This window comes from Phascolarctos cinereus, unplaced genomic scaffold (assembly GCF_003287225.1).
Source record: "Phascolarctos cinereus isolate Bilbo 61053 unplaced genomic scaffold, phaCin_HiC Scaffold_2;HRSCAF=192, whole genome shotgun sequence".
NCBI classification, from domain to species: domain Eukaryota; kingdom Metazoa; phylum Chordata; class Mammalia; order Diprotodontia; family Phascolarctidae; genus Phascolarctos; species Phascolarctos cinereus.
The window spans coordinates 34,870,265-34,894,782 of NW_027555625.1; the positions used below are offsets into that span (position 1 = coordinate 34,870,265).

General features: G+C 43.9%; 1 protein-coding gene across 2 annotated transcripts in view; it reads right to left on the minus strand.

The window, feature by feature from the left end:
- REEP1 (receptor accessory protein 1) overlaps positions 1–24,518 on the minus strand; it is a 141,607-nt gene that overhangs the window by 72,926 nt on the left and 44,163 nt on the right. For both annotated transcript variants that reach the window (XM_020969497.2, XM_020969498.2), the window contains exon 2: positions 8,354–8,426. In XM_020969497.2, coding sequence (XP_020825156.1) covers positions 8,354–8,426 — 73 coding nt within the window. The remainder of the gene's footprint in view (positions 1–8,353; positions 8,427–24,518) is intronic.

A 24,518-nucleotide genomic window follows, 5' to 3' on the forward strand; every position in this document is an offset into this window, starting at 1 on the left:
CATGAACCCGGGTCAAAATCACGATTCAACAGGCCAAGCCAGGCAGTGGATGAACCCAGGACTCATGGTTTCCCAAACTGTCTTCTAGGAACACCCTATGCTCCACTGACAGGCAATAAGAACCTAGACTGAGGGGGCAGCAGTGGGAATAGAAAGGAACAGATGCAAAAGACATTTTGAAGAAAGAATCCGCAAGGGCTCATTGCCTGGCACCACTTTGTGCAGTAGTGGTGCACCATAAATATTTGCCAAATGATAGTTGTATTTTATTTATCTATAGATATAGATACACCTACATACACATATATGTATATGTGTATATGTATATATACATACACACACACACATAATACATACACATATTCTGTATTTACTTCCTAGCTCTATGATGTTGGTTAAGTCATGTAACCTTTCTGAGCCTCAGTTTTCTCATCTGTAAAATGAACAGTGGGATTGATTAGATGGCCTTTAAGGACCCTTCCAACTCTAAAACTAGGCTACTCCAGATAGAGTATAAACTCCTTGAGGGCAGGCACTGCTTTATGCTTGTCTTTATGCACTTATCACCCAACATACATCGTCTGGCATACAGAAGGGGCTTAATAAGTGCTTGTGAATGGATAGACAGATGAAGGAATGCACTGTATATGGGAAGAAGTCAAGGATGACTTCAAGCCCAATCCTGATTTCAGAAATCTAACGTAGAAACATGCCACCTGCTTCTTGGCAGAAAGAACCTGTTGGGGCAGCTACGTGGTACAGTGACTAGAGCTCTGGCCTTGGAGTCAGGAGGACCTGAGTTCAAATTCAGCCTTAGACACTTGACACTCAGTAGCTGTGTGACCCTGGGCAAGTCACTTAACCCTGACTACCTCACCAAAAAGAAAAAAAAAGAAACCGTTGTCTTAAGGTGCAGAATGAGACATATGTTTTCATGTAGAGCCAATGTGTTAAACAGGTTTGTTTAATTCCACTTATTTCTTTTTTTTTCCAGAGGCAATCAGGATTAAGTGACTTGTCCAGGGTCACACAGCTAGTAAATGTCTGAGGCTACTTGATTTATTTCTTACAAGGAAGGGCTTCTATTGGTCATGCAGTTAGTGGGTAGTGTCAGAGATACAAAAAAGGGAATATTAATAAGATATTTTTAAGTGGAATAGAAAACAGTGGGAATTTCAGAAGAGGCCATGAAGAGGAAGGGCAGTTTTGCTGCTACTGTGTTTAAATCTTTTTTTTTTAACTGAACCTCGGAACCTCGGACTTCATTGGTCAAGAGAGCTGCAGGCAGAATCTTCCTTAGTTAACGGAGATCCATGCCTCTAAAACATAGGGTCTTCGAGCAAGAGGTTCATTGCCCTAGGGCCATGGGCCCCTTTGGAAGTCTGGTGAAGCCCATGGACTCCTTCTCAGAATCATGTCTTAAGATGCATAAAATGAAACATATAGAATTACAAAGGAAACCAGTTACATTGACATACAGTTATCAAAATATTAAATTAAGGAAAAAAAACCCTGTGTCTCTGTCTTAGAGACAGAGCTACCTAGAGCACTGAAAGTGAAACAATTTGCCCAGAGTCAGAGCCAGTGCGAGTCAGAGCTAGTACTTGAACTCGTCCTCCTGCCTTCAGGGTAGGCTCTATCCATTCCAGTGGTGAGGAACCTGCTGCCATGTTGACTCAAATTCAGTTCAGACTTAAACTGTACAAAGTACAAGTTCACAGTTTCATTTACGATCTTTTTTGTTGTTGTTTTCCTTTGTATACTAAAACATTTTGTGTTTGAGGACTACTCAAATCCATGATGGAGGCAGCTAGGTGGCTCAGTGGATAGAGCTCAGGGCCTGGAGTCAGGAAGACCTGAGTTCAAATCTGACCTTAGACACTTACTAGCTGTGTGACCCTGGACAAGTTACTTAATATTTTTTGCCTCAGTTTCCTCATCTGTAAAATAAGCTGCAGAAGAAAATGGCAAACCACTGCAGCATCTTTGCCAAGACAACCCCATGAATAATATTGGTTGCTATGGTGCACAGGGTCATGAAGAGTTGGGTGTCAATGACTGAACAACAAAAATTCATGATAAAAAACATTTCTTTAAAATAACATTGAGGTTTGGGGCCTCAGTAAATGGCAACACAAGGCTGTTACAGTAAAGAAGGAAATCATGCAATCTAGAGGAGGAGCTCAGTTTTGAATTGTGGAAGTAGAAGGTCAAGCAGACATCCAAGCATAGAGAGACCTTGAGTTCTCCAGGCTGGGGCTCAGGAGAAGCCAGGTGAGGCAGTGCATGCCTGTGGTCCCTGCTTCTGGGAAAGGAAGGCAGAGGCTGGCAGTTCACTTGAGTTTGGGGGTTCCGAGCTGGGCTTGGCCAATTGGGTGTCCATACTAGGTCTCTTGCCCATATGGTGATCCTTCCGAGGGGCAGGGGGCCCCAGGCTGTCTGAGGAAAGAAACGGCCCCTTTGGAACAATGAGCAGCTGTTCCTCTTTTCACCTGGCCAAAGCAGGGAGACCAGGTCTCCAGCAGAGCGGCCTCAGCCGGGGTTACAGATCAGGAGAGAGCCTGGGAACGGAGAATGGAGACTTGGGAAGACCTCAGCAGAGCTGGAGCTCTCCTCTGCTCTGGAGGGCAGCACACACTACTGTAACCGGATGCACTCTCACAGCAGAGGAAGGAGAAGCCAAGGAGTCCCTGGATCCAGTAAGAAGAGGATGCTGGGGATCGACTCTCAGGTCCCAGATTGTTGTGTTCAGTCACGCCAGACTCCTTGTGACCCCACGTGAGGATTTCTTGTCAAAGATACTGGAGTGGCTTGCCATCTCCTTCTCTGGCTCATTTTACAGATGAGGAAACTGAGGCCAACAGGGTGAACTGACTGCCAAATCTGAACTCCTGAAGGTGAGTCTTCCTGACTCCAGGGCCGGCACTCTATCCACTGAGCCACCAGCTGCCTTAGAACTATCAACTAATTAACAAGCAATGACCAGGTGAACACAATGGGCCAGAAATTGTACTAAGAAACTGGGGGGAGGCAGCTAGGTGGCGCAGTGGATAGAGCTCCAGCCTTGGAGTCAGGAGGACCTGAGTTTAAACCCAGCCTCAGACACTTGACACTTACTAGCTGTGTGACCCTGGGCAAGTCACTTAACCCCAATTGCCTCACAAAAAGAAAAGAAATTGTGGTAATGGGGTACAAAGACAAAAATTAAATAACCCCTGCCTTCAAGGAACTTATATTCTATCAGTGGAACCAACATGTGTTGAAGAGGCAGCTTGGGGTGGCTCAAGGCTAGCTGGGCTCGGAAGACTTGGGTTCAAATTCTGCCTCTGAAACATCCTGGCTGCCTGGCCCTGAAAATGTCACTTAACCTTTCATGTCATCTAAGCAGCTCCCTTCAGACAAGGCTTGGTCACTTGGGGCTCATGAACATACATTCATGCATAAATAAATAATGAATGAATAAAAATTTGCAGACACACATACATAGAGTTTATAACTCATTCTATATGATTGGTTTCTTTGGTAATTCTATATATTTTGTGCATTTAAAAATAGTATTCTGAGCAAGGATCCATAGGCTTTACCAGGTTAACAAAGACGTCCATGACACAGAATCCCTCATAGGATTATTAAGTTGCACAAGGGGAGATAGAGAAGGAAAGGAAAAGGGAGGGAAGGGAAGAGAGGGAAAACAAGAAGGGAAGGGAAAGAAAAGCCATATATATATATAATTATATACACATACATATATAACATATATATTATATATAAACCATATACATATTATATACACACACATACACAGTCCATTGCTCATACACACATATATGTATGTGTATATATATAGATAAAGTATAAATGCAAGGCACTTAATATATTTAATACAGACAAAGTAAACATAAACCATATGAAATGACTGCTTAGCCATTACCAAAAGCTCAGAGATAGAAGGGCCATGGAGGTCATCTACTCCAACCCATATCTGAATAAACATCCCCTGTATTGACAGAATGAGCAGTCGTGGGCCCTCTGCTCCCAAACCTCTGCTGAGGGGAGCCACTGACCTTGAAGCAAGCCTTTCCACTCTGAAGCAGCTCTAGGAAGGACGTCAAAGCTAAATTTGCTTCTTTGCAATGTCCACCTGTCCTGACCCGTTTCTGCTCTCTGAGGCCAAGCAGGACAAAAGCTAATCCCTTTCACCAGGTGGCGGACCTGAAGGTTATTAATGCCTCATAAAAATCAAATGATGTTTAGGTTTTTTCCCAGGCTGAAAATAGTAACCACCATCTTGGAGCGGTTACTCTGATAAGATTTTATCATCTATTAATATGCATAGGCATTAATTCAACCATATTTATTAAGCATCTGTTACAGGCACCAGCACTAGGTGCATTGGATACAAAGGCAAAAAACAAAACAGTCCCTGCCCTCAAGGAGCTTACATTCTACTGGGAAGGGAGAGGGATACAACAGGAGCAGATAAGTAAACACAAAATATATACAAGTGATTTAAAGAGAGCAGAAACAACTTGGGAGAAATCAGGAAAAACCTTGAAGGATATTAGCAATTCTAGCTCTTAGCCCAATGCCTAGAACATTGTAAGCACTTAACAAATTCTTGTTGACTTGCCTCAGTTTGAAGGTGAGGAAGAAGCAGGCACCAAGTGGCCAAAGACACAGAGGTAGGAAATGAGATTTTATACGGGGGGGGGGGGAATATCTAGCAGCCAAGTTTAACTGGAATGGAAAATGTATGAGGGGAAATTATACATAGTTATATGTAAAGACTTAAATTTTATAATTTATAAATTATAATTTTATTTCTATGATAACATATTCTATATTTGTATAATTTTATTTTATTATTTGACAATGATTTTACAAATATATACATGTTTGGGGTTTAGATTCTTTTGGTCCATCCCTAAGAGTGTCCACTAAAATGCTCTTCACAAGGTAGGAACTTAATAACACCTGGCTCACTTAGTTCATATGCCTTCAGTAGGTAAGGGTGCACTGAGCTACCACAATTTGAAAATCACTTAAGACCTTGCAGTTCCCAATGGTTTGATTCCATACTTAAATGATTTCCCATCTTATCTCAGTCTTCAAGTCAACTTCCCTCCTGGGAAGAGGATGCACTGACCGGCCAACACAAGGAGCCAGTCTGCCTAGCAACTACATTTCTCATTGCTAATTACTACCAAGTCAGGATGAGTGAGAACCATTCATCAAAGGCTGTTCCCTCACAGAGCTGAGGGGGAATAGGACCTCCCCTATGTAGGGCCTATATCTTGCCCGCCATGAGGCCCATCCTCAAAAAGAGACTGTCCTTCAATTACTCTATGGCTAACAAAAAAGGGAAAGAAAGCAGGATGCGCAGAGAGCGAAAGTGAAAGGTTTTAACTTTGACAGAGACCAAATACTTCAAACTTAGATTTTCATGCCTCTGAAGTCCATCACCCAGCGACAAAAATGTTTGGGCCTTAAACTTGACATTGGTGGAGCCCAGGAGCATCAGAAAATAACAAGTCTCATGTCCAAAGTCCCTTATAAAACAACTTCCTCGGGAGCCCTCTCTGAGGCAGGTAGTGTTATTACCCCCATGTTACAGGGCAATCAATCAACAAGCATTTATTAAGCGCCTACTGTGTGCCAGGAACTCTACTTGTATCCCTTCTACTGGGGACATAAATATAAAAAATAAAGCAACCCAACATTCAAGGATCTTACATTCAATTAACAAGTTATTTATTAAGCACCTACTCTGTGTGAGGTGCTGGCATTACAAAGCCCAAAGTACAATGTTCCCTGCCCTCCAGGAGCTTACATTCTATGAGAAGGAAGGAGCAAGCCCAGGATGAAAAGGAGAAGCTGGTTTGGAACACACAGTCGTCCCATGCTGGTCCTCAGATGCTGGTATCAAAGAGCTACCCAAGGCAAGTAGAGGCAGGGCTTGGGATGCCCTGTTTCATCACAGAGGGGTAACCTGTGCCCCTGCTTGCCCTGTTTATCTCCTTGAATTGTCTTTTCGCGCGTCCCGGGAGGTCATTCATGGAGAGAGATGAGACCGGCAAAGCCATTTCTAATGATCCTGGCATGAAAAATTTGTTACCCCTCCCACACTTCATTTAGTCCCAGCCACACCACAGGATAAAGGGACACTTTCTAAGGGGATGGGGTCCTCTTCCTGTCTTCTAGATTTCTGGGGAGAGGGAAGGGAGCAGCAGGGGGAAGGGGATGGAGAAGGGGATGCAGACCTCATGACCAGGGCCACCCTGAAGCCAAGGCATCACAGAGCAAGACTCTTGGGAAGCCTGGAGCCAGGAAGGCAACCCAGGGGAAAGTCAGCGCATCCATAAGGAGGAAACAGCCAAGGCTGCCGACCTCAACTGAGGTGACTCCCCCTGGGAGGGGAAGCTGGGAAAGTTGATTTCCTGTCTAGATCATAAATCTAGGACCGAGAACAACCCCCCTCTCCCCTGTTCCTAGAGCCTAGGTCTAGTTGGGATTCCCTGTCTGTTGAACCTGAGAATCTGAGAGGAAAATGAGAAAATGTCTCCATATACGGGAGTGTCTGACCCATCGGCCTTTGATTCTACATCCAATGGGGTCACAACATTCTCAGTCTCTGACTGAGAGGAAGCAACCCAGGCGGGGTGGGGGTCCTGAACTAAGTAGAGGAAAATGATTACGTACATATTGCTTTTTGGTGAGGCAATCAAGGTTAAGTGACTTGCCCAGGGTCACACAGCTGATTTTAAATTTTAACATAAAAGAATATGTTCCAATTTCATAGGGCCAGCTGTCACTGTAGAAAAATTACTTCAGGTAAGATAATCATTAATAACCTAAGATGTTTGCTTCAGGTGTTACCTTTCCCAGGATGTGTTAACATGCTAAGAGGCGACTCCTTCAAACTGAGCCTTCGGACCCCAAGGAATTAGTATTAAACAATTTAATATTAAAATTAAAATAAAATTAATATTAAAACATAGGCACTTTGACAGCCTAGCAGGGAGATTTAGGGGAACAAAAAGAAGCATGTCCACATAACCTTTCCTTCCCGGTACCATCCCTCTCCTGCTCCCTACGTGGTACCAGGTTGTGGGGAAACCCTTGCGCTGAGGCTTAAAAAGTGCTTTATGTTGAACATGTTACCTCATTGGAGCCTTACAACAGCCCTGTGAGGTAGGAGCTATTGGTCACCCCCGTCTTACAGATAAGAAAACTGAACCTCAGATGTAATCAACTTGCCTAAGGTCACATGGTTAGCTGTCTGAGGGGAGATTTGAATTCAAGTCTTCTGGATGCCAAGTCAACTACCCTATTACACTGTCTAGGTAGATAGTAATAATAATAAATTTATTTAAAATAATGATAACAATAAATAAGATATTCTTAAAGCACTATTTAAATGCTATTATCAATATTAATAATTACAAATGTTAATAATATTGGCTAGCGTTCACATAGCACTTTAAGGTTTACAATGCACTTTGTATCATACATATTATCATATTTGATCCTCACAAGAGCCTGGTGAGGCAGATGCTACTATTATCCCCATTTTACAGATGAAGAAACTGAGGGTCAGAGCATCTCTGGGTTGCAAAGCCAGTAAGTGTCATAAGCATTTGGCAGCAGACTCCACTAAGTCTGGGGGAGACTCAGTACCATTAGTTCTCCCTAAGAAAGCAGAGGTCACCTGTAATTTGTTCTGCCAGCACAGCCCAGTGCCTAGGTTAATGACTGGAAGCTCTGCTCTCGGCTATAATGGCAAAGCTGGGTTGGTAGAGTTTCCTTATCAGAAGGCTCCAGATACCAATAGAATCCTTAGGGCCTGAGCATCTCTCACCCCTTTCTCTTATGCCTAGGTCTACTTTCCATTTCCCTTGTCTCCTCACTTAACAAAGGGGCCTACAGGTGATGGAGAAAGGTGGCAGTCCTCCCGCTTGAAGCCAGACCTCACCCAGGAGGGACCTGGTTGTACCAGGGCTGGGGCTAGGCATAAATGAGTGAGTATCTTGAAGGATTTTGGGGGAGCTGAGCCACAGCCCCAAACCTAGCAGCCTCTGATCCACAGAGGAACCAGTAGACCAGGATTGTGAAGTTCAGTGGTGGCTGCCTCCCAGGACAGGAAAAAAAAAATCACACTGGAGAAGAAAACTAAGGCCAAAGAGGTTAAGTGATTTGCCTACCCAAGGTCACACAGCCAACAACAGGCTTGCTCCCTCTTCACTAGAGCTCACTGCCTGTTGCCGGTTCGTCTCCCTCCCCCCCTTCTAAGCCCCTCCAGCCCCTGGCCCAGAGCACCCCCCAGAACACTCAGGCGAAAAACAGGGCTACTTACATATTCTTTAATGTCCTTGGACTTCACTGCCTTGTAAGAGTAATACGCAGGATAGAGGGTGCCGAACAGGAGCCTGGGGGAGAGAGAAACAAAAGCGAATCCAGGTGAATTTTGGTGGTCCTGCCGCAGGGATGGTGCTTCCCTTCCCCTCCCAGGGCACAGCAGTAACCAGGTCCCACATGGGCAACTCTAACAACAACAGCTCATATTTTATAGAAGGGGCTCTAAGGTTTGCCGAGCGCTTTTCACAGAGTGTTGGGAGAGTCCTGACAACCCTGTGTTATACCCAAGATGTTACCGTATGTGAAAACTTGTGGAGTACAGGAGAGCCCACCAGGTCAACAGTGATCACTTCCATAAGCACTAAGGACCTGTGTGTGCCAAGCTCTAGGCCCAGTGTTAGACTTGGGGGTCAAGAAATCTGAGTTCAAATCCTGCCTCAGACCATTACCAGCTGTGGGACCCTGGGCAAGATACTTAGCCTCTCTCTGCCTCAGTCTCCTCATCTGTAAAATGGGGATAATAAAAGCATCTATTCCAAAGGGATGTCTGGAGGATCCAATGAAATGGCACATGTAAAGGGCTTTACAAACCTTGAAGTTCTACATAAATGTTAGTTGTTATTAGCCGTGATGGCCGATATACTACAAAGACAAAAATATAACTGTCTCTGCCCTCAAGGAATTCATATTCTACTGGGATGCCCAATATGTGCACTTAAGTATATACAAAATGTATTTACATAACACAGTGCCGGGCACACAGTTGTTGTTGTTCAGTTGTTTTTCAGTCATGTCCAACTCTTCACAATCCCATTTGGGGTTTTCTTGAAAAAGATGCTGGAGTGGTTTGCCATTTCCTTCTCCAGCTCTTTTTAAGATGGGGAAACTGAGGCAAACAGGATGAAGTGACTTGCCCAGGGTCACACAGCTGGTAATGGTCTGAGGCAGTCAGTGTCTGAGCTTGTCAGTGTCTGAGGCCAGATTTGAACTCAGGAAGACTCATCTTCCTGACTCCAAGGCCAGCACTCTATCCACTGTACCACCTAGCTGCCCCGGCACATGGCAGGTGGCTTAATAAATACTTGCTGATTAATTAATTATTGATTAATGGGGTATCAGCAATGAGAAAAGGCCTCCTATGGCCCTTGAGCTGAATCTGGAATAGACTTGGGGTTTCCAAGAGGCAGGAAAGCAGAGCATTACAGGCCTGGGGGTGGGAGACAGAATGTCAGGGAGAGGAAGCAGCAGTAGGCCGGTCACACTGTGAAATTAGAGTGATCATAACCAGCTGATGGTCAAGACAGACCCAGTTAATCCCAGGCAGTTGCCACTGCCATCACCCAACTCCCCAGGGGCTCGCTAGCATTTGCTGCCAAGGCACGGCAAAAGAATCCCAACCAGAAGCTACGGCTAACAAATGCCTTCACCCGTTGGAATATCAACGCTGCCTTTGCCATGTGTCACTGGCTGGAATGCTTCTGAGGGGGTGGGGTGAACACCCAGCCCCTCCTGCCTTAGAAACTGTTAGTACTTCTTCTGCCAAGATAGACTGAACGAGGCTGGAGGCTAGGCACCCGTAGTGTCCATCTAGAACTAGTAGAAGGGACTTTGGGTCATCTAGACCAACCCAACATTTTACTGGGGGCCACGGAGGTTTACAAAAAGACACAGACAAGAGCTGCCCAGGAGGAGAGATGGATAAAGGCATTGGAATCTGTATAGCTGAGAAAAGTACTTGCAACAATGAGATCAGACATCTGAGGAAGCATTCCCAGGCCCTTGCAGAGTTCCTGGCACATAGTAGGTGTTTAATAAATGTTTGTTGAATCAATTCAACAATTATGGACCAATTGTGTACAGAGAAGAGTGTCAGGACCTGGGAAGAAATACGAAGTTCACATGATACATGGTCCCTGCCCTCCCAGAGCTTACAGTCTAGTAAATGATACATAAAGAGATAAACGCCACACAAAAAATGACTTGATATGTTCGTATGAGAGTTGTGAAAGTGCTATGAGTGAGGAGGATGGTAAGGGATTTTAATGAGAGTAATCATGGAAGGCTTCATGAAGTAGGTGGCATTTGAGCGAGTCTTTAAAGGATGGGTCAGCTGCTAGATCTCTATCCCAAAGAAATCCAAAAAAACGGGGAAAGGACCTATTTGTACAAAAATATTTATAGCAGCTCTTTTTGTGGTGGCTAAGAATTGGAAACCAAAGGGATGCCCATCAATTGGGAATGGCTAAACAAACTGTGGTATATGATTGTAATGGTTTATTATTGTGCTGTAAGAAATGAAAAGCAAGGGGCAGCTAGGTGGCACAGTGGATAGAGCACTGGACCTGAAGTCAAGAGGACCTGAGTTCAAATCCAGCCTCAGACCAAATGCATGACACTTACTAGCTGTGTGACCCTGGGCAAGTCACTTAACCCCATTGCCTAAGGAAAAAAAAAAGAAAAGAAAAAGAAATGACAAGCAGGATGATTTCAGAAAAACCTGGAAAGACTGACACAAACTGATGCATAGTGAAGTGAACAGAACCAGGAGAATGCTGTACACAGCAACAGCAATACTGTACAATGAAGAATTGTGAATGACTTAGCTAATCTCAGCAATGCAACGAGCCATGAAAATCCCAAAGGACTCATGATGAAGCATACTATCTGTCTCCAGAGAAAGAGCTGATATGGACTGAATACAGACTGAAGCATGCTATTTTCACTCTTTCATTTTTTCTTTTATTTGAGTCTTCTTGTAAAAAATGACTAATACAGAAATGTTTTACATTAAAAAAAAGAAAGAAGAAATAAAGAATGGGTCAGTATGAACAAAAGGCATGAAACCAGGAGAGTGTAGGGTATGTCTATGGGACACAAGCTGGCCCTGGGATTGGCTTGTGTGGTGGTGGCTTAATAACCAAGAAGGTGCCTGAATTTATCTTAGGGAGTGTGGGTGGTACAATAAAAAGAGCACTGGCTCTAGAGTCAGGACCTGGGTTCAAATTCCACCGCTGCTGTTTACTAGCTGTGAGGTCCTAGGCAAGTTTGCTCACAGGCAAAATGAGGGAGTTGGAGTAGATGGCTTTGGAGGTCCCTTGTACACCTCAGCGTCCTCACCTATGATGTGAGGGGGTCCCTGCTAGCCCTGGACCCAGGGTTTGATGGACTTGGCTTGGTTAGGAACAGAATTCTGAACACAGGAGTGACAAGGTTAGATCTTTACAGAGAGAAGTTCTGCCCAACAGTCTGATGACGGAAGGAGAGGAGAGGTGGGGAGACAGGTTAGGAAGCATCCCATTCATATGTGGAATTCAGCACCACGGCTGGCTCCGAATTTGTGTGTCTGTCCCCCAGGCCAGGAATGTCATCCCTGGTCATCTCAGTCTCAGAATCTTCTTTCAAGGCTCCTTCTCAAAGACCTTTATGAGCTGCCCCCTCCCACCATTGTCCCCTTCTTCCTCAACTTTCCTTACATTATGTGAATTTTTATAAATGCCGTATCCTCCCAACCCACAATAAAGTGTAAGTAGGAACTATATTGTTCTTGTATCCCTAGAATCCAACTCTTTGTGAGCCCATTTTGGAGTTTTCTTGGCACAGATACTGGAGTGGTTTTCCACTTCTTTCTCTAGTTCATTTTACAGATAAGGAAACTGAGGCAAACAGGGTTAAGTGACTTGCCCAAGGTCATGCAGCTAGTAAGTGTCTAAGAACAGATTTGAACGTGGGAAGATGAATCTTCCTGATTCTCAGCCCAGTGCTCTATCCACTGCACAACCTAGCATGTAGTAGGCACTTAGTAACAAAAATCCTAATATTGACTTAATAACGATTGTCTATTGCAAGTGCTTTGTACATAGTAGGTACTTAATAACAGAAGTCTTAATAATAAGTCAATAATAATAATAGTCTAGTGTAAGTGCTTTGCACATAGGAAATCCTTAATAATAAAAGTTGCCTTGAATTGGCTAAAAGTCAATGTGAAGCAGATGTTTGATCTACAGCCTCTTGGTTGACACCTTAGAGTGAAGCAGAGAGAGAGTACTAGATTTGGGGTCAAAGGGTCTGGGTTCAAATCCCAGCTCTGTGTGACCTTAGGCAAACCACTTACTCTCTATAGGCCTTGGTTTCCCTATAGGATCATAGATCTAGAGCTAAGAGGGACCTCTGATGCTATCTAGTCCAATGCTCTCTTTTACATCTGAGGAAACTGAGTCACGGGCAGGTGAAGTGACAGATAGTAAGCATCAGAGGCCAGGTCCTCTGACTTAAGGCAAGTGCTGCTTCCATTGTAACCTGCATGGTGTGGTGAATAAAGTGCTTGAGTTGGGGTCAGGAAGACGCAGGCTCAAATCCTGCCTCAGGCATTTATTAGCTGTATGACCTTAATTTTTCTGACCCTCAGTTTCCTCATCTCAAAAAATGGGCATGGCAATACCTCACACAGCATTGTTGTGAGGATGTAAAGTACATGGTCCTATGTAAATGTGAGTTATTAATATTATTATTTTTTTTATTTTAACATAATTTCCCAAAGTGAAATGTATTGAAGGTCAAGGAGAATAAGGAGTCAGGAGAGGTAATGAGAAGGGCCCTGGGGATCCTCTTTGTAGAGGACTCTCTCATCAGTTGAATGGAGACACGTCACACCAGGATGGAGAACACAATGGCCGCTGGCTCACACAGTGCTGACTCAGCAGAAGCCCAGAACCCATGGAGGCTCCAGAGGAGCGCTCCCCAGATCCCAGCTCTTTGGTAGGAGCAGAGAACACCTCATCTTTGTCCAAGTGTTTTTTCAGCCTCTTCCCTGACTCCAGGAGGCCAGCCTGGATGAACAGGGGCCAGTGGAAAGCCCACCTCTAACACCAACAAAGAAATGAGTTTGGTCTTTCTGAAATTTCACAAACAACAGCATTCCATGAGAACCAGGGGAGGACAGAGCAAAAGCAGTGAGTTCAAGCCAGAGACAAGGGACCCTGACCTTGGCCTCATTTCCCTGTTATTCTTTCACACTTATTTTTGCAGCCTCCCATGGGGTGCCCTCCCATGAGTTATCTCTGTTTTGATAGCATGTGCTCACAGCAGAAGTGACTGGGTCTTTTGTTTATAGAATCTCTAGAATACTGATACACATGGAAAGCCCTTTGGATTTCTCTATTTTAGGGGAAAGAGAAGAAAGGGAAGCCAGAAGACCACATTAATGTTTGAAGAGAATTGGAGTCAGAGAACCTGGGTTCAAGTTCTGGTTCTATCTATCTATCTATCTATCTATCTATCTATCTATCTATCTACCTACCTACCTACCCATCCGTCCATCCACCCATATATCTATCCACCCACCCATATATCTATCCACCCACCCATATGTCTATCCACCTACCCATTCATCCATATATCTATCCACCCAACCCATCCATCTGTCCATCTACCTATCCATCTATCTACCCACCCACTCATCCATCTATCCACCCTCAGAGGCCAATCCCCCTCATTTTATAGATAGGACGACTCAGGGCCAAAGACATTACATGACTTGCCCAAGACTACACAATTGGTTTCAGAGACAGGATTTGAACCCTCTGACTCCAGAGACAAGACTCTTTCTATTGGCAAAGGTAATCTTATCCTCACTTTACAGGAAGAAATTGAGGATCAGAGAGGCTGACTTAGCCACTGCCACAAAGCCAGTGGTCTTCATTCTAAGCCCAGCCCACTACCCACTGTGGATGGCTACCTTCTCAAGATAGCTTGATTATCTTATTTGTGAACACCATGCACACCCACAGTCAAACATAATAACTAAAACAGACTTCAAGAATCAAAGTCAGAAGTAAAAATTATTTACAGATCATGCATGAGACAGTTTGAAGGTACAGTAGAGAGTGTGTTAGAGTTCAGAAGACCTGACTTTTTTTTTTCCAGGGGGAGGCAAGGTGGGAGGGAGAAAAAAATAGATTTTTTCTTTTTTTTTTGGTAACTAAAAAAATGAAATGAAATTTTGAAAAATGACTGGGAGATAAGGAAATGGAAGCCAGGAGGAATGAAGTTAAGCTGCCTACTCCACATCCTCCTTGGGGGCTGTAGTTGTGCCTTTTGGTTCTAGATGCTGGACCTGGAGTCAGGGAGCCCTAAGTTCAAATCCATCCTGAGACACTTAGTAGCTGTGTGACCCTGGGTAAGCCTCTGCTTCAGTTTCCTCATCTGTAAAATGGGGGTAATAATAGCACCATCCTCCCAGCACTGTCATGAGGATAAAACAATATATTTGTAAACCACTTTGAGATCCTTAAAGCCCTATACAAATGCTAGTTAACATCATTATTACTACTACTACTAATATTATTATTATTAGGTGGCACAGTAGATAGAGTGCTAGGCCTGGAGTCAGGAAGATTCATTTCCCCGAGTTCAAGTACAGCCTCAGACACTTACTAGCTGGGTGATCTTGGGCAAGTCACTTCATCCTGTCTGCCTCAGTTTCCTCATCTGTAAAATGAGCTGGAGAAAGAAATGGCAAACCACTCCAGTATCCTTGCCAAGAAAACCCAGAGTGGAGTCAGACACAACTGAAAAATGACTGAACAACAAATTTCTGTCATTGTTATCATTACTTTGGACCTTCCAGGTTGTAGGATAAATAACAGGACTGAGTACATTAAACAATTGAACAAATCCCTGAATCTCACTGTTGGGAGGGATTCCAAAGGCCACTTTGTCTAAACCACGTCTGAACAGAAATGAACTAAAGAGGAAACAGCCTGTTCATTAAGATAACAGAAATATCCTTAGTTGGGCTGGCAAATGGCAATAGAGTGGGACAAGTGGGAGAGCTTAGCAGTGCCAGTGTTCTGGATTAAAACAAACGTGGCCTCCTCAAATAATTGGGTTTAGGAATGGAAGAGTAAATAAACCTGGTGAATTAATATGTGATTCTCTTGGATAAGGAGATCAGAACTTGAAATAGTCATCCTGAGCCCCTTGAATGGATTTCAGTCCGTTTCATCTTGGCCCCTGAACGGCTGGCGTTTTCATACCTATTATCTCATTTCCTCTCCAGTGCAATGTTGGGAATTCGCCTGCTTTACTATTTGGCATTATTTTCATTGTGAAAAGATCCCCAAAGCTGTGTGTTCCAACCCCCCCCACACACACATGCCCACACACCCATAAGACATGCAGCTATGCCAAGAGCATTCAGTCTGCAATGGCTGAGAAGGTGGCTTGCTAGAGATAACTGAGTAGGGACCTTTTTGATTCAAATCTGACTATCTTTTAAAAGGGGGCCAAATCTGGCATTGAATTTGGAACGCAAAAGATTTTGGCAAAGAAAGTGGGAAGGTAATTTACAGGTGGCTTGACCAGGCAGGAGGGGGTGGGAAAGATACGGTGGAAAGTCAGTGTGATTGGAGTTGGGGTTGTTGTTCAGTTGTTTCAGTCATGTCTAACTCTTCATGACCCCATTTGGGGTTTTCTCGGCAGAGCTACCAGAAGGGTTTGCTATTTCCTTCTCCAGCTCCTTTTACAGATGAGGACACTGAAGCAAACAGGGTTAGATGACTTGCCCAGGGTCCCACAGCTATAAGTATCTGAGGCCACATTTGAACTCGGGTCTTCCTGACGCCAGGCCTGGCTCTCGATCTGCTGCACCACCTAGCAGCAGCAGGAGTCAGAAGATCTGGGTTTAAATCCATACTACCTATGTGACCTTGGCTAAATCACTTGATTTCAATTTCCTCATTTATAAAATGAAAGAGTTAGACTATATGGCTTCTGAAGCTGTATTGGGCAAACCATTTAACCTCTCTATGTCTCAGTTTCCTCATCCGTGAAATGAAGGCGTTGGACAAGATGGCCCCTGGGGTCCCTTCCTGCCAGTGATTTCCACTTCTTCTGTTTCTGGAGCCTTCTCCTTCTTCTGGTGGAGTGCCAACCATAAACAGCTCCCTTTTCTGATAACTGTATCACCCCTTTCTTGAAAGCACCATGCTCTTAAAGGTCTCAGACTTCTCTCCCTGGTTTGGGATGGGGAAGCCCAGTGACTCCCAGTTTGCATTATTTAGATTTCTATAGGGATGGAAAATTCACAAAGACCCTATGATGTTGGCAGTACAAGTATTAGCAGCCTCCCATCTCTTGCCTCTACATGATTCCCTACAAGATCTCATCTCTCCTCAAAATCCTCATCTGCCATTAAAAATCTGGCATCACTCCCTCCAGAAAGCATTCTAGGTGGCCTCCCCTCCCCCTCTAGTACACTCTTGTTCTTTAATTTGCCTTGGACTATTGTTCATTCTTCCAGTGATATGACCTATGATATGACAAGTGATGTCTTGCCTTGACAGTGAATGACCTTGGCATGTTTGATGGCTTGACTAAGCTCTAAGCACTCCACAGCACCTGGTTCAGCCACCTTCGTGGCCACTGGAACAAATTGTTCTCATCTGCCTGTTCTGCGGGGGAAGTCTTCACATGCTTGGGCAGACAACCCCTTAATTCACTGACGGGTTTTCAGCCTGTTGGTTATCCTCAGCCTGGTTTAGGCCATCTGCCAAGAGGGTTTACTAGAGAATGGCCACTGCACATGCTACAACTTCTTTGAGCCAAAGGTAAGAGTTGGGTGCAGGTGGACACTAAAAGTGGATGAACAGCCCTGAGTCCTCACATCAGAGGCACTAGTCCCCTGAACACCCCATATACTTTGGCTGTATGTTATAGAAAGATAACCTAGCATGGTGGATCAAGAGTCAGCTTCAGAAGCAGGAAGTCCTGGGTTCAAGTCCTTCCCCTGACACATCCTAGTTGTGTGACCTTGGATGAGCCATTTCACATCTTGGTGCTCCCAGCAACTCTAAGACTAGAAATTTCTGAGATGGTGCCAGCTTGAATTGGTAGAGGGAAAGTGCTCATCAGGGAATTCCCTGTGCAATGTACGAGGGGCCCAGCCCCTCTGCAGCCACATCCCAGAGTCCCCATGAAGATCAAATGAGACACCGTTTGTCAAGTTCTTAGCACAGTGCCTGGCATTCAGTAGGCACTTAATAAATGTTTATTGACTGACCTCCCATGTACCTGCTGTGTGCCAGGCACTAGAAACACAAACAAGAAAGATAATCCCTGTCTGCTAGGAACTCATATCCTATTCAGGTGAAATGGTTAGACCAGCCCAACCAGATTCAGTGAGACACTTGCTCTGAAAACGTGTGCAGCATAAATTATTTGCAACAACAAGCTTGGGCTAGTCTTCAAACGAGCTCGAAGTACAAGGTGTATTATTTCAGCACGTGTGAAAGCCCTGAGACCTCTGGTCACCAAGGTGCTTGGAGGACCCTAGCAAGGATGCTTTGGCAAAATTTAATAAGATCTTCAGGTAGGTCACTGAAAAGGGGTCGAGATCATGCAGTGGATAGAGTGCCAGCCTTAGATTCAGGAAGACCTGAGTTCAAATCCTGCTTCAGACACATGCTAGCTGGGTGATTTCCCCAAGCAAATTGGTGAAATTCTCTGGACTTCGTTGTTGTTTTGCTTTTTTGGTTAGGCAATGGGGTTAAGTGACTTGCCCAGGGTCACACAGCTAGTAAGTATCTGAGGCCAAATTTGAACTCAAGTCCTCCTGACTCCAGGGCCAGTGCTCTATCCACTGCACCACCTCGCTGCCCCAGTTTCCTCATTTGTAAAGTGGTAAAGTTGGATTCAGTGGATTCTAATGGCCCTTCTAGTTCTAAATCTCTAATCCTATGAAAAAACAGGCCACGTCTGTCCCCTCCAAGCACGAAAAATATTGGACACATGTCACAAATACAGAAAGAAGAGCAGACTGTCTCAGCTGAGTGCTGAGTTAATTGAGGGACTTTGTTCCTGGGAACCTCAAGTCAGGAGGTTTCAAGGGCAGACACCAAGACTCAGCTAGGTTAGCTAAAGAGATCTGAACTGAGGGAATACTGACTGTGTACACAGCTCTGGTGAAAGGGATAGGGACATGCAAACCCCCTGAGCTTTGGTTTCCACGAGGAGATCAGAACCTCTGGGCCCTTGGCTTCATTAATACTGTGTGAGAGCACTGTTTAACACAAACAAGCCAGAGAACAGTCCCTTCTGAGCTGGGGCTTTCAAGCATGACAGTTACTGTTAGAGTTATACAGTTCCTCCACACAGGGACCTCAAGAAGCTGATATTCTGGGGTGCAGCTAGGTGACTTAGTGGGTAGAGCACCGGCCCTGAAGTCAGGAGGACCTGAGTCCAAATCCGGCCTCAGACCAAACACTTGACACTTACTAGGTGTGTGACCCTGGGCAAGTCACTTAACCCCAATTGCCTAAAAACTAAACACACACACACACACACACACACACACACACACGAAGCCGATATTCTGTTACAAGGAAACAGGAAGCAAATAGGAAATATGTACAAAGTAATGGGGATGGGGGGAGGGCCGTTCTCATAACTGGTGAAGATCAGAGAAGACTTCACGTAGGAGGGGGCATCTGAGCAGAGCCTTGAAGGAAGCTAGATGCTCTAAAAGGCTGAAGTGAGGAGGAAGAACATTCCAGACATGGGGGACAGCCTGTGAAAGGCAATAAGGAAATGAGAGTGTTGTGTCCAGGGAAAACCAAGTAGGTCGGTGTGGCTGGGACATTTGCTTTCAGTGCATCCCGAGGGAAATATCTGGGTTGTGCTTAAAGTCATCTGTAGTCTCCTATTAATAGGCATGCCAGGTGGCTACCTGGGGGTGGAAGGGCCAGGCTAGGGGTGTCCTTTACTCAGCCTGCTGCTCCTGGTTACAATTCTCCTTGGTGCTCTGGGATGCTGGCATGTCATCTCTAGCAGGGCCCAGTAGGAAGGTGGGATGAGTGGGCAAGTTCATCTAAGGAGAGCCTGACTGAGAAGGAAGCACCATGGGATGTGGCAAGAAATACAAGGGCCCTGGCAACCGTCTCTCTGTGGGTAGTCTACTTCTCAGTCCTCACCCTGTTCCAGCCTTGAACTTGAATACCAGCAAATTCCTAAATTCTCCTGCTTTTGACACGGATCATGTTATTATAGATTTTTAAATGGGAGGGGCCATTTAAAAGGCCAGAGTCCAATTCTTCATTTTATAGAAAAGGAAATTGAGGCACAGAGAATATGAATGATTTGATCAGCTAGGAACTGCCTAAGGTGGGATTTGAACCCAGGTCTTCCTAATTCCAAGTCCAGTGCCCAATCCATTGGAAATCTGATATTACCTTCTGCTTGCTGGAGGACAACAGTATTGTATAGTGGAGAACTCAGTTTAGAGTTCAAATACCCTAAAAGTTTATGCAGCTACATTGACATAAGGTTTTAAGGCTTGAGAAGTGAGAAATGTACATCCCTCACTTGATTTCATGTGACTCCTAAGCCTGTCTTCCCATCTTTAAAAGAGAATAGCTATAGTCACTCAGTGGGAGAATGTTTGGGAAAGTGCTTTGTAACTATTGAGTATTATTAATTATTTCGATGATGATGATGGTGATGATGGTGATGATGATGGCATTGTCTGACTTTTCCCATTCTTGAAGGATCAAAGAATCACTGGTTTAGAGATGTAAAGGACCTTAGAAGTCCTCTAATCTGTTTTTGTTTTTGTTTTTTTGGTTAGGCAATGGGGTTAAGTGACTTGCCCAGAGTCACACAGCTAGTAAGTGTCAAGTGTTTGGTCTGAGGCCACACTTGAACTCAGGTCCTCCTGACTTCAAGGCCGGTACTCTATCCACTGTGCCACCTAGCTGTCCCTAGAAGTCCTCTAATCTGATCCCCTCATTGTACAGATGAGGAAACTGAGGCGCAGAGAAATTCTGACTCTCTGGTGTCTTTGTCACCATGCCCCCAGCTGCCTTCTCACCTTGGAACATTTCTCCAACTCTGCTGTCCCTTTCTCCTATTGTTGAGTTCCTCCCAGGACCTCCATTTTGAGGAAGGCTTTGGGCCAACCATCTTTCATTCCTTTCTCAGCTTTGCTCTGACTCCAAACTCTGACATGCTCCCCCTTCAGGTAGTTTCTCTCCCTTCCCTACTTCCAGCTCTCTTTTGTGTGTTGTCCTCACTATTAAAATGTAAGCTCCTTGTGGGCAGGGACTGTTTTCTTTTTCTTATATTTGTATCCAACAGCACTTAGCCTGACACATAGTAAGGAATGAATAGACGCTTATTAACTCAACCTGATTTGTCCTGAGTCACACAGCTAGTAAGCACAGAGGTATAATTTGAACCCAATCCCAAGACTTGGTGAATTCCCAATCCTAGATCACAGAATTGGAAGGGTCCCAATGTTAGCCCACCCAGTGCATGAACAAGAATGCCCCATCTGCATCCTCTGGGTCAATCTCAACCTCGGCTTGCTGACTTCCAATGGCATATAACAATTTCCTCATGGTGCCTGGTACCCAACCTTGCCCCAAATGACTGAAGGGAGCTTGTGTCTTACTTGCCCAAGTTCACAGTTTACCAAAATAGAGCTTAGACTTACAGCTTGAACCATGGAATTTCAGACCTGGAAGGGACCTCAGAGACCCCTGAGGCCACCAATCCACATCTGAATAAGGTTCCCCACCACAACCCCTAAAAATTGGAGGTCAGTCAGGAAGTCAGTCAACAATCATTTATGCACTGCTATCATGTGCCAGGTACTGTGCTAAGCACCACGGATACAAAGAAAGGCAAAAGAAGCCCTGTCCTCAAGGAGCTAACATTCTAATGGAGGAGCTACATGTAAATAGATTTTTTTTGTTCAATCATTTTCAGTCATAGCCACCTCTTTGTGACCCCATTTGAGGTTTTCTTGGCAAAGATATTGGAGTGGTTTGCCATTTCCTTCATTTTACAGATGAGGAAACTGAGGCAAACAGAGTGAAGTGACTTGCCCAGGGTCACACAGCTAGAAAATGTCTAAGGCACATTTGACCTCAGGTCTTCCTGACTCCAGGTCTAGCATTCTATCTACTGGACCACTCAGCTGCTACCACTTGGGAATGAATGCAATGATAAAGGGTGGAGATGAGAGCCTAATCTAAGTATTGGAGAGAAAGGAAGTGGATTTGGATCCACTGTATAGATAAGGGTTGATAACCTTATTTGTTGTTGTTTAGCCTTTTTCTGGCATGTCTGACTCTTGGTGACCTCATCTGGAGTTTTCTTGGCAAAGACACTGGAGTGGTTTGCCGCTTCCTTCTCCAGCTCTTTTTACAAAGGTGGAAACTGAGGCCAATAGGGTGAAGTGACTTGCTCAGGGTGACACAGCTAGTAAGTGTCTGAGGTCTTCCTAACTCTAGGCCCAGCACTCTATCCACTGCACCACCTAGCTACCTGTCTACTCTAAGTAAGAGCTTAATAAATGCTTGTTCAATCGCCTTGTCTCACCTCTTGAAAAGAAATAGCAAGGGGAGCGCCTGACAGTAGGAGATGGAAAGCCTCGCCCCTACCCGGGACATCTAGGGGCTACTTGGGCTTCTCAGTCAACACTAAACCAGCTCGAGCTTAGGCCTGCTAAACAGAACTGAGGGGAGGAGGGGGATAAAATAGAAAGCCGCTGAAAAGAAAGAGAGGCTGGGGTAGGGGCGGCAGCACCAGCACCAGGGCTTCTGCTAGTTCTGTAGGACTCAAGAGGACTGGCCGCAAATGCTCAGCTCTCTCTCTTTGAGCCTTTTCAGGGAAGCCCTGATTCAAGAATGAAGGACGTCCACCAATAAAACTCTCAGCAATTCTTGTTTAAGACCCAACTAAAATCCCACCTCCTCCAGGAAGCCTTCCCCAACCCCTCTTAATTCCAGGGCCTGCCCTCTGTTAATCATTTCCTATTTATCCTGCATATAGCTTGCTTTGTGAATATTTGTTTGCACATTTTCTCCTCCATTAGATTGTAAGCTTCTTGAGGGCAGGGACTGTCTTTTGCCTCTTTTTTTGTACCCCTAGAGCTTAGCACAATGCCTGGCACACCGTAGGCACTTGATAAATGTGGGTTGATTGATTGATTTTGGTTTCAGCCTGAATGCAGGACCCAAAAGTCTATACCTTCAGCAATTTTCCCCCTTGTGGGTCTCCCCCCTTGAAAACCAAATAAGGTAGGTCTTACACCTAAATTTGGGGGGCTGCTTTACAAGCTCAGACAAAATTATTGAGCCCTGCTATATAGATCCTTTCTACCTCTCAAAGAGTCAGGGTCCTTTTTCACTAAAACGTTTTCTTTCCGAGTAACTTCTGATAATCTCCCTAAGGCAGCAGTTTCCCAGTGTATTTCAGGGGAAAGCCTTTTATCCTTTCAGTCACCAGCCTTGGATTTTCAAGCACACCTGGCAATTCTTCCTAATGAGTCCCTCCAGGGCATAGGAGACAAACTTGTGAGCTACATTCCAGAAAGAGCTCCAGGCTAATACATTCCCCTGCAATCTTAATAATAATAATAATAATAATTCCAGAGCACCTGCAAGCTTTGTGGGTTGGTTTTTTAAAGTTTTATGGATGCCCTTTTTTATATATCAGTCCTGAGGAAGGCTTTAAACTGCAGGTTGCTAAGTGTAGTTAGGGAAACTTAGGTAAGAGACAGTTATAAAATGCTTAGATAATTGTTTCAACAAGTTACACCCAAAGGACAGTTCCCTACTTGAAGAACGAGGAAGAATCATTTCAGTTCTGTACTAAAATAGGGTCAAGGGACTTGGCAAGTTTGTAGTTTTTATCATAGGGATATCTGATCTAGCTATAATGTTTCTTTTTTTCCCTTTGCCACAGTGTCGGAGGGTGGGGGGGGGGAAGGATGTAGAAAAGTCAGAAACAAGAAGCTAGAAAGAAAATAACACTTTACCCATGATACAGAAATGGATAACAGATTAAAAATGTGAGTTCAACAATATGTTGCTTTCAGGAAACATTATAAAGAGAGGTATACACAAAGATAAAATAAAGGGTAGGAGTAGAATTTATTATGTAAAAAAAGCAGGGATAGTAATCGTAATCTTAGACAAAGTTAAAACACATTTACTCAAAAGTGAAAAAGAGAAATTACACTATGTGTCAGCAATATTATTCAATATTAAATTAGACCATTTAAAATACCTAGACAATATAAAAATACCTGAGCATATACCTGCTAAAATAGACACAAGAACCATATGAACACAAATATAAAATGATTTTTATACAGATAAACTCACTTAAATAACTGAAGTTCACGGGTAGGTAAAGCCAATATAATTCTTAAAATGACAATTTTACCTAACTAATCTATTTATTCAATGCCATCCCAATTAAATTCCAAAAAATATTTTACTGAGTTAGGAAAAATAACAAAATTCATTTGGAAGAGCAAAAGGTCAGGAACTTCAAAGAAACCAGGAATAAAGATGTAAAGGAAGTAGATTCAGCAGTATCAGACCTTAAACTAGATTATGAGGGAGAGCATTGTTGAAGTATAAAAAGGATAATTTCAATTATTTTAAATAATCTTCTACAAATAAAACCTATGTATCTAAGAATAGAAGGAATGCAGAAAATCGGGGAAAAACGTTCATAGACAATCTCTTGGGATGTGATTGAGTGACTGCTGCTGTGGTGCAGGAAATGATGAGCTGGGTTGACTTATGGTTGTGTATGAGTGTATATGTGTATGTTTATACACACACACACACACATGTTTATACACATACATCTCCATGCTTAATTGTAGTCTTCTGGGGGGGGGAACAAAGTAAAAAGTGCACAGCAGTGAACATAACAAAACCAAGAAGAAAGAAAAGTGAAGCTGGGCAGCTTTGAAAACAATGTCTAGTATTTATTATGTAAGTTTTCTTGAAATGGAAATTTCTTGTTTTATATTGAATCCTCTCTTATGGTTGGCTGTGTACATGACAATGTTTTCCTTTTCTCATTTTGTATTTAAGTTCAAAATTTTTTTAAATTTACCAAAAAACCCCCAAAAAACCCCACATCTGAATAAAGGGTAGAAACATCCTTGCCAGAGCTACGTAAAAATTCCTCCAAATGATTCAGAAAAGTGTGCTCTTTGTTTATGGTAGAATTATAGACCTGAATACATGTTTATCAGTCAACAATTGCCTATGGCGTGACAGATAGGACGTGTATGTCGGGGTGGAGAGACAAGGGAAGAGATCTAAAACAGCTGCCTTTGCCTTAAGTTGAGGTTAGGGTGC